The 11553-nt window shown below is 27.9% G+C and overlaps 1 protein-coding gene across 1 annotated transcript; it reads right to left on the reverse strand.

Moving 5' to 3' along the window:
* Nucleotides 1-5694: 5694 nt before the first annotated feature.
* On the reverse strand, nucleotides 5695-7072 carry LOC145829538 (inositol-pentakisphosphate 2-kinase-like). The gene has a single exon (XM_082937369.1). It carries the CDS (start codon nucleotides 7044-7046, stop codon nucleotides 5781-5783), a length of 1266 nt encoding a protein of 421 aa, XP_082793495.1. The 5' UTR covers nucleotides 7047-7072; the 3' UTR covers nucleotides 5695-5780.
* Between the last annotated feature and the right edge of the window lie 4481 nt (nucleotides 7073-11553).

An 11553-nucleotide genomic window follows, 5' to 3' on the forward strand; every position in this document is an offset into this window, starting at 1 on the left:
TGTACTATTACAATCGAAAAAAAAAAGCTATCAAGTATTTTATTAATTTTAAAGAGTAAATTTAGTTTCTTTCTAAATTTACTTAAACTAAATATATATATGATTGAAACTTTTTTTTGTTTTATAATTCTAGGCAGGCAAAACTTCCAAATTATGACTAATTTTCATGGCCACCTTCACTGTTTTAGTGAGCTCCTTAGCTGTGTTAATTGTCTACAAAAACAAGAAACTGCATACAATACTTTACTAATTTAACCTTTCCGGAATGTATACATATTTTTAACAGTTCTGCTGCACATTTTTTACTTGTTCTTTTACCGAATAATTTTAAAAGTATTGATTCTAAGAACCAAAAACTAGCACAATTTTTTTTTAGTGAAACGATAATAAATTTAAAACATTTTTTTTTCAATAACTTTAAAACGAATCAAGTTAACTAACAAACATATTTCGATTTTTTTGCTTTTCAGCTATATTTTCAATTTACTATTGTTAAGTAGCCAGCATAGAACATTTAATAGCCATAAAACAAACTTTATTTAAAAAAAAACATCAAATAGAAAGACTACATAACTTGTGTTTTAATATTATTTATTCATTTAATTTTCATTTAGTGTTTGTACTAAAACAAAAAAAAGTTTTTTGTAGGTACCTTTTTTACATTTGTAATAATGAGACATTGTTAGATTATGCCTAATATTTTGTAATATTACTTATAATGCCTAACATATCAAAACTACATTTAGTAAGGAAATTAGGAACAAAATGTTTAATTGGATATCGACAATTGAATCAAAGACAAGAAATTGTACTAAAAAAGCCATGTTTGAAACAAAAGTAAGCACTGCTGCTAAAACTATATCTTTATTGGGTTCTTAGTTTTTACAATACCATTTGTTCCTTTTAATACTCAACTTTTTTTTAATATAATATAGATCTTTACAGGTACATAAACTTTAGTAGTTTTGAACTAGAAGGCAAAGAAAATTAGGACATATGTTTGGTAATCATGACAAACACAGACTTGCATGTTTTTTTATCACTTCATTCAAACTTTTAACAATTAAACCAGTAAGTACCATTGAAATATAACTAACATTTGTTTATAATAATTTTGCACTTATATTTGGAGTTTCTTAGAAGTACTAATTGATTAAAAAGACACCACTTGGATACAGTTTAGTGTCTTGTCCGGGACTAAATGTACATTAATCTGACTAAATTATCAAAAAATAAACGTTACAAGTAAGTCATAGGCATGTAAAGTTTGACATAACATTTTTTTATCTCGCGATCATAATTCTAATTGAAATTATAAATCTTAGTTTTGCTAAATTATGTTAAATATATAAACCTATTAAGATTGCAGTAGTCTTATATTATGCTACTTAAAGTAGTTAAAAGTATTTAAAGACAATTAAACTGGTCTAAAACTTACAAATACAATCACAAACTTTTTTTTGATGAGAACTTAAGTTTCTTACTACAATAAGCTGGAGGTTATTTTCAAACGGTCAACGTATACTACAAAAAAATTCCAAAATATTTTAAATCAAAAAGTAAAATATTAATTTTATGTGAACATTAATAAATAAAAAATTACTGAACTACCGTAAACAAATAAAAGTGATTTTTATCTTTTTTAGTATTCTTTAATCTAAATATAACTTTTTAAAGAAATTGAACTACGGTCAACCTAAAATTTTAACATATGAAACAAAAGGTAACAAGGCATTAAATCCTAAAGATCCAAACTGTAATAGTAGAATCAAAACAAATGTTTTTGTACGAAAATACTTTATTAGACTTACAATGCCTATAAAATATGAAAAGCTCTAAAGCAGCGATACCCTGGGGCAAATTCCCTTGTTGTAGGGGGTAAATTTTCTTTATCACAAGTTGTGTATATTAATGTTTATTAATTGTACTTTTAGTTTTTAAGTTAATGTTTAGCTGTATTTTTTTCAAGTTGAATAAACTCTTCAAGTTTTACGATTTCTTTTATTTAACAAGCGTAAAGTTCAAAAAAAAAAGTTCTTTTCCTCAAAATTAAACATGGTTTTGTAAATTGGGGGTAAATTTGGTAATTATCTTCTAAAAAGGGGTAAATTTGGTAATATCCTTTCAAAAAGGGGTAAAACATGTAAAAAAGGTTAAGAACTGTTGCTCTAGAGTAGGGGTGGGCAACGTAAATAACTGACGGGCCGGATCCAAAAAAAAGTCCTTAGCGGGCCGGAGCATTTCGAGTAAGTGATCTACCGGATTCAGTTGGATCCTTTTTTAGATCCGGATCTTTATTCAAAAATGTTATCCGGATCAGGCTTAATATTAATTTTAGACAAGGTTTCGCATCCGAATAGGACTAATTTCAAAAGACTTGGATTCGGTTGATGTTAATTGATCTGGTGTTTTAAAATTTTGAATCAATTTATTAATTACCAAGGTTCTCAAGTACAAAGTTTTAAGTTAATTTTTATTATGTACTCATAATTCTATATTTATTACAACTCTGGACCGAATTAATACTAGTTAGTTTTATAAAAACAATAATTTACTTACTAAAAGTTACTCGAGCCTAATATTTCAAACTAAAACATTAAAACTTTTTAACTATTGGAAATTATCTAATATTGGTAATCCTTGGCTCGAGGCTACATTAATACTATTTTTCAGAAGTTAACTAACATTAAAATGTTAAACTACTATCGTTTAATTTTTAAAAAAACTTGTAAAGATTCATTCAAAATTTTGTTAGATTGTAAACTATTATTACAAACATGCACAAATAAAATTCCTACACAAGTTATACTTAAAATTAATGAGATATTGTCATCAATTGGTCATCATTAAACTTAACCATTTAATTAGTCAAAAATTCCTTAATTAAAAATCAATAGCAGAAACGAGTGCAAACTTTAGTCTCAACTTGGAATATTCTACAAAAATTTAAAGTTGTGCAGTTTAACTTAAACTAGATGTCAATGTTATTAAAAACTACTTTTTTCAACATTTATAAGAACAACTCACTACACATCTGGAAAAGACATCAATTTTTTACATTTCATTTTTTATGAAAATCATTATGATAGGTAAAATCATCAAAGTTAGTTCAGCAAACTATTTTTTTGGATAATTTGAGAAAGAATTAATTCAACTGACTTAAAACAGAACGAGGTACTAAAACAAAAAAGTTTTTTTATTACTAAAAAATTAAAAGCCATTTTTAAAAACGTTTTCAGGTTAAAGTCTTACAGTTTATTTTGTGAAAATAATTTAAAAAAGGTGTGTACAAATTTTGTAATATTTACATTGGCTTGTAGGATTTCATATAAATTTTTTAAATGCCTAGCGGGCCGGATCATCCACTCGCGGGCCGGATAAATTTTGTCCGCGGGCCGGATTCCATTTAAATTTGAAAAACATTTGGGGGCCGGTCATTTTGACTCCGGGGGCCGGATCCGGCCCGCGGGCCGTACGTTGCCCACCCCTACTCTAGAGCGTCTATTAAAGGTTAATTTATATTTAATAAAAAGTATTTATTTTTTAGCTGTATTTACTATAAACATATATTTGTATTTACAAACGAGGTTTAAAATTGCACTTATTAGTAAAAACTATATCTAAATGCTTTAATTATTTTCATTTCAAAAACGACAGTATAACTTTATTGTACTAAATTACTAAAGGTATTCAAAGTTATGTTTTTCTATGTTAGATATGTTTTATATAAACATGTATCTAAATATTGTAATGTTTTATACTTAAATAATTTTTATTTCTTGGTTGTATTTGAAAAATATATTTTTAGTAAATACTTCTAACACATAAGTACATAACTTTAGATACCTTAAGTAAGTTTATGTCGTAAAATAATATTGTTGTTTATGAAATAGACCCTAATTAAAATGAGTGAATCTAGTTCTATTATTAGAAAAAATTAGGCATTTTTTTATTTGCCATATACTTTTATAGTAAACATATCTAACACATAAACTCATAACTTTACAAAATTTTACATAGTTTTAAATATTTTTGTGTAACATACATTAATCTTTCACATACACTGTGAAAATGCTTGATTTTATGAGCAGCGAAACTTCGTCAATAAAATAAAGTATTTAAACAAAATAGTTGCTTTTTTATCTCTCACATATAACTTTAATTTTTTAAACTAGCAATTTGGTGCATTTAAAATTAAATTATTAAACTATTAATTAACAAACATTTTTATAACTATTAAACAAATGAAATATTATACATTTAGCTACTAAAGAAAACATTGTGGATACCTTATTTTTATGAATGTGTTCAAATAAATAAGTATATAAAAATAACTACAGTCTAAATAACTATACGTATTTAAGAAACTTTTAAAACTTATAAAAGAAAATAACTTTGTTATTTATAATAAAAATTAACGTTTTTATGTTCTGAATTTTTTTGTGCTATAACCTATCTTCCATAGCTCAAAAACAATGCCCAATATAAGCACTTACCTAAAGGTTATCAAGACTTTATACAAATAATCATTTTATTTTAAGGTTAAAAGATTTTAGTTTTATGTTAATATTTTTCTGTTCATCAGTTAAAATTACAGATAAAATTAAGTTTTTATATTAAATGATCTTTTTATTAGTGGTCTAATCAGTATTTAATAAAAACTTAGTATTGCCATTGCAGTATATTGTTACTACCACAGTCTGTAAATATTACTTTTTTTTTGTTATTTTTAAATTGTTTAATATTGTTGTTCTTAAATGTAGTTTTATTAAGAAATAAACATGTAAAGCCTTTCTATCCAGCTAACACAATTTAATAAAGTTATATGGTTTATAATGTTTTGAGTACTGTAAGATATAATTTTGTAGTGTGCTTAAAAACATTAAAGTTTTTATAACTTTCTATAAAACATTTTGAAATTCATTAAAGTTTCATAAATTCTTTGCAAGTTTTACAAAAAAAAAAGAGTACTGTAACTTGATTTTTTTTTAGATAGCATAAGCAAAGTTTAAAAATGCAGACTTAAAAATTTAAATGCACTTTATAAAAAAAGCATTGAAGCTAAATCTGCAAAATAAAAATACCCCTACAAAGTTCAAACAATTATAAAAAGTTACATCTTTATTTGCATAGCCTCCTTTTTTAAACAAATAGTTTAAAAAAATTAGTTAGATGAAAAAAAAACGTTGGACTTATATTTCGTACATTTAAAACAAAAATTAAAAAATATATCAAAAATATATAACTAGTACAATGTTTGCAAGTTTAAGGTAGTTTTTAGTTTCAGTTTTAATTTTATGTTTCTCTTCGCAGAAAGAACGATATAATCTATATTTTTGAAATAGTGACTAAAAGCATTCATCACAATATTTCTTTTGTAAAGTGAAATTATTTCATTATATAAACGCACTCATCCAAAAATAATGATGCTTCTTGTTTTGTACTAAACAAAATTACGTTTATATTTGCTTGCAAATGACCTTTTCTTTTAAAACTAACACGTTTTTAGCCTGTTTATAAATAGAAACGTAACTCGTTTTTTCGATGAACTTTTAGTACAAAATAAGATTCAAAAGGTTTTGTTTTTAAGCACAAGGAAATAAAATCTTTACAATTTGATGTAATAAGTAAAAAAAGTAATTTTTAAACGTAAAGTAAATTTTTTTAAACAAAAAAAATACATAAAATGCTAAGTTAACGTTGCGAACCCGTTTACAAACTTTGAAGATTTTGTAGTCAACTCACTCCAATGAAAAGTCCCAGATGCTAAGTGGTTTCAGTCAGACTTGCACTGCGAGACCTTCTAATCCCCCGCAGTGATTCAAATAAAAATCCACGACGCTCTGCTCTCGCCGGCAGAACTCCACCACCTTTTCCGACGAGTCGTCCTTGTACAAGTCTATCAGGGCGAACAGAACCTTGTACTTTCTGCCGTCGGCCGAAACGATGAAGCTCTCCTTTTCCGACGGCGAGCCTCGGCTCTCGCGCAGCTCTCGGAAAGACACGATCAGGGAGCAGCAGCTGAAGATGCGGGAAATTTTGTAATCCGTCAGCTGCGAGCAACAAAGCGGCTCTTTACTGCCGTCGAGTGGCCGGTTTTCAAAGTCGTTCAGCTTCAAAATTTCAGGTAGAGGAACGTCCCGCTTCAGCTGCACGGAGTTTATGAGCGCCAGAACGCTCTTGCTGTAGTTGTCTTCGGGGTTCGAACTTTTCGGTTCTTCGGTGTCCGGCAATCTGCAGTGGCTGCTTTTTGGCGCTTGACCGTGGTCTTTGGAGGTGACGGGCAGCAACAGCGCTTTCGAGAGCAGGTCGATGAAGTGTTCTGATTTTGTGAAATTAAGGCGTTTTTGCACCAAGCTATTGAAGTAGTGCAGGTTGTCTTGTTTGGCTCCTTTGCAATAGTCGGACGAGAAAACAACGTCGTCGTTTATCGCCAGCGAAAAGTATCTTTGCGGACAGGCTATCAGGTGACGGAGCGCCCTCTTGATTCTGCTCCGGTTGCCGGAAAACAAGTCAAAAGGACAATAGTCGGTTTGAACCTCGTTGTTTTTCTTGCCCGCATACATTCTGGTCATACAAAAGTAGCAAGTGTTCTTGCCACTGGCAACTTTCGAGCTTAAGTGCTTTGGCGTGTAGCAAGACTTTGGCCGCAGCTCAACGCTCACGACCGGCAACGCTTCTTTGTCACTGGGCTTTCCCTCAAACAGGTTCAGCCGGTAGTTGGGCATGATGAGGCCGAAGTCCGTGTTCGCCATCTGCCTCTGCTTCTTCTTCAGATCGTCCTTCAGCTGCCTCCTTATCCGGTCGCTCAGCTGCAGCAGCTCGAGCCGGTAGTGGACGGAGGACTTTTCCAGCAGCGGGTGGATGGACTTGTTGACGAAGTCGCTCTCCTTGAGCACGCAGTCCTCCTCGCCCCTCCGCTTGCCCGCCTTGCTCACCTTGGGCACCTTCAGTATGAAGTTGGACTTTTTGTCAGTGAAGATGATGTTGTTGTTGCCCTCGCACTTGTACTGCCACTGGTCCACATTTGAGATGTCCTCGGGCATGCTTGATTTAAGTAAGTTAAAAATACTCTGTGTGCTGGATTAAATGTTTTTTGAAGTCTTTTTATCATAGCTCAGGTAGACTCTTAACGTTTACAATTACTACTTTTAGTTGGTCGTAAAACTTATTTATGATACTTAATTGTAATTAAATCAAACTTATATTTTTCAGAAATGTACTTAAACGGTAAAAAAAAACTGAATAGACTCATTTTTATGTCAATTAGTTTTCTTTTGAGCATTTTTAAGTAAACGAAGCAATTAAGTTCTTGTTAATCAAACTTATATCTAAAATAAAAGTGCATCTTGAACTAACATTTTTACTAGTAACAATATAAAAAATATTAACTCATCAAGTTTATTACGCTGTTTTTAACTTTTGTCAAAGCAAAAATAAATAAACTAAACAAGTTCACTTCGTGCAAGTAATTAAACATCATATAGGAAGTTAAACACCATAAGCTACCTGCACCTTTTTTAATTTAAATTAAGCACTTTAGTTTCACAAGCTTACTAATAATGTGCGTCGAAACTCGTGACATAAAAGTTGTGCGCTTTATACAAACTTGACAATGACATATGTTGACGTAATTTGATGATTATCACTTCGCAAAAACATTTTTTAACACAACACTTGCTTATTACAAGTTCATTTTTAAAAACTTTGTTTTATTTGTTTTGTCTATTAAAACTATTTGAAAACTTGTATTTTCAATAAAAACATAGCGTATATAAAAGTTACTAACGTCTTTTTTGCGACTATAAATGTATTTAAACTAGACATTTCACTTTACAAAAATAAACTACAAAACATTTTGTTTATATGCCTTAAGATATTTTTTCTTAATATACTATTAATAAAAGCAATAAATTGTTTAATTTAAAGTTTTAAAAGCGTAATGAATAAGGATATTTCTAACAACAGTACTTAATTTGAAAAAGATTACAAAATTTCAGTCTTTAAAACGTAGGTTTTATGATTTATTTAACAATTTGAAAGTTTCCTCTCTAAACACTTTTTTTACGTTATAGATTAAGACTTTTATAGATTTTAAAAATATATATCTAAGGTTTTTTTATTTTGTAAAAATTACTTCTTTTGTAAATTTAAGTTATATACAAATAATAAGTAGGTGCCTTGAAGTAATAATAAAAATAAATGAGTTACAGCAAAAATTTCTTTCTAAGTTCATCTCTAAATTCAATGTAAAAATACTAAGTAAACATTTTTTGAAACTGTCTCTATAAAGAAAAACCGTATTAAGTTTTGTATCTAAATTACTAAAAGAAATTGCCTATTACAAACTAAATCACTACAAAAAATAAACTTAAAAATGTTTAAGTCGATGAACACACAAAAAAGGTAAACATATCTGAGATATGTACTTCAAACTTTCTTCGGTAAACAAAAAGTTCTGCATTTGTTCTAACTTAAAGTTATCACCAAAGATAAATTTCTTAATTGTATGCAAAAAAAAGTTGTATAACAAATCCCGGTAGCAATGCCTCCTTAGGCAATAACTGTGCTATGTTTCGCTGAAATTCCTAACCTTTTTTGCTCAATCATGCGTATCGATCATATTTTTCAACTCTCATAACATTCTGCGGCTATTTATAGATTTAGTAACCATAAAAGCTTTTTTTTTGATGTTATTATACCCAAAGGTTAGAAACTAGATTTTTACTGTGGGTTTTTAAAGTAAGTGCAATACTTTAAGTTAAAAACCTATTAGAACATAAACAGTAGTTGTTAGTGAACTTACGTGCATTATTGTATTATTGTAAGCATTGTATTTACTATATTGACTCTACTAAAACTTTCAATAGCTATGTAAAACTTTTTATATACACTAAGGTTCTAACATTAATCAATGAAAAACTTCAATATTTTTAAGATAAAACTAATTATATTTTCTGCAAACGAATACAGCTGTAGCAGCTACTGAAATTCGTAAACTTGAATTTTGCTGCTGCAAGCTTAACTCACAGGATGTGATGAAAGCTTTTGAAGTAGTTACGCGAAAGGCGCTGTGCTTTTACTTTAGGTAAAATGTGAGAAAACGAAATGAAAATGTCGAAATAAAAGGGCGATTTTTTGAGAGGCTTCTGTGAGACAAAACGTGCTACTGTCGGTAATTGAGTGAGCTTTCTCAAAAATGCAACCCGTTTACCAGCTTTCGTTAACTACAATGTTTTATTTTACATTTCAAAACATTTTAATAACATTTTTGTGATCACGTTTTAACTTTTTTTTTACTACTCTTCTGTTTTTTGAAAAAGTTTATACGTGTTTGCTAGGTTTCATACAATTTCCTTAATCTTCTACTTACCCAGGCATGTAATTAGTAATTTTTTTAAATTCAAAAAGTTCAGCTGATGACTTAATAAATTTTAAATGTTTTGTTGAAATAATTATCAGGCTTAATTGCTATTGCTTAATGGGGTGTATTTGTCGAAACTAAGTTTTTCCCTGTTTTGTTTCTAGTTCTAAACAAAAAAGCTTAATTAAGCTAAATGTAAAATTATATGATAAATTTAAAACTCTAAAGAACTTGTAAATACAAAAGCAACACTTATTTTTATGTAAAATATTTTTCAAAAATAGTTTCAATGGCCACGGCCATAACACAGCAAAAAGATATAACGATTAAACTATAAAAACAGTTCTATTTTTGTGCTTAATGTGTATGTTATTACTTTAAATAGCTTCAACAGAATTTCATGTTTCTGCCTATTTTACGTGTTTAAGATAGCATTTTACAATACTTTACAATAGCTTTTAACATAGTTTAAACAACTTTTATAAATCTGCAACTTTAAGAAATATTCAGTTTAAAGTTTACATTTGAGTTTTTAAACAAAAGTCTAAAAAAAAGATAGATATTTAATAGTAGTTTTGAGCAAATAAACCTAAAGTTAACCTTTTTCATTTCAGTACTTTCGGAGCTTTAATTCAATCTTCTTTATTGATGGTAATTAAAAAAATAACAATATGCTAAAATTTAACTAAAAACCACAAAAACAAAGCTCCTACTTTTTCCACGACGAACGTCTGCACTAGTGCATACTTATAGAACGCGTAATGCTTGGTGCAAATAAGGAAGTAAGAACATTTTCTCTACACTTTAAAAGCGAAAAAACATATTAATTAGAATTTAGGTTTTGTCGTTTTATCATTACTATATTATTGTTTTGAATCTTTCAGAACTTAATTAATATTACAAGTCTCATCCTAATTTTACAACAATCTCAATTGAAGTTTTTAAGAATACATAGCTATTTGAAAAATCAATATAAATTTTAAACAAAATATGTAAATAAATAAATAAGATTTGAATATTGAAAAAACAGTAGTTATTGCTTAAACTGTTGGGTACTTTTTGAAAAAAAATCAGTCAATCTAACTTCTTTAATTTTTTAAACATATTATTAGTCGATGAGGTTAAAACATAGTAAGTAAAAAAAAATTTTTACTGTGAAAAAAAAAAATTATCTAATACTATAACTTTGTTTAAGCTTAAAAAACTCACTATTTTCATTATTAATTTTTTCTAGAATTTTTTTTTTTCTAAAGATTTTAAAATATTTTATTAAAACATATTATTGCTCTTTTATAAATTGTTCAAACAAGAATACGTTTCTTTAAACCTTAAAGATACTTTTGTAATATTTTTTTATCTAAAATCAGTTACACATAACTTTGTTGGTGGTCTAAAACTTTATTACATATAAACTTTAGCTGACATTTAAACTTAAGCAAACGGAGAAAAAATCAACATTTTTTTTTACTATTTTTATAAAACATACAAAATTTACGTAGTATAGTTAAAAATATTATCTAAATCATTAAAAATTAAAGCATACAATTTTTGTAGGAAAATTAGTTTAAAATTACATTTAAAATGTTATCATTAACAACACAAAGTTAGTCTAACTATTTTTAAACTTCGGTGGTTTCTTATATAAAACTAGAAAAATCTGGTTCCTCTAAATACATCGTTTTGAAATCTTAATTTGAAAAATTAATTTCGCGTGAAGTAAAAAGTTAAGTTTTTTTAGGTTCAAATGATTGTTTAGAATTTTAAAAGCAAAGTGTTGACACAAGAAATTATTTTGAAATTTTATAAGATATTTTTACAATTTTTAACTAAATCAGAATACTACCTTACAGATTAAGAAGGGTTCAAGATAAAATTAAACAAATATTAAACTAAAGTTCAAGTTTGCTTTTACTTCAAAAAGCTAAAACTAGTAACTTTTATTGTTGTTAAAGAAAACGGATATAAAACACTTGAAGTATTAAACTTCACCAAACATCTTATATGCTAATATAAAAATTTACCCTGTAGTAAATTTCAAACTTGTTTACTTTTGTTTTCAATTTTTTATTTTTAAGAGACAGTGATTTTCATATAAATTTCTTAAGCAACAAAAATGCTCAATTCACTTTTATACACAAAAACATCAAATTTTTAATTTAATTAAAAAGTAAACTTAATGCAACAATGGT

Source organism: Thalia democratica, chromosome 2, assembly GCF_965202585.1.
Source record: "Thalia democratica chromosome 2, ktThaDemo2.hap1.1, whole genome shotgun sequence".
Classification (NCBI taxonomy): Eukaryota; Metazoa; Chordata; class Thaliacea; order Salpida; family Salpidae; genus Thalia; species Thalia democratica.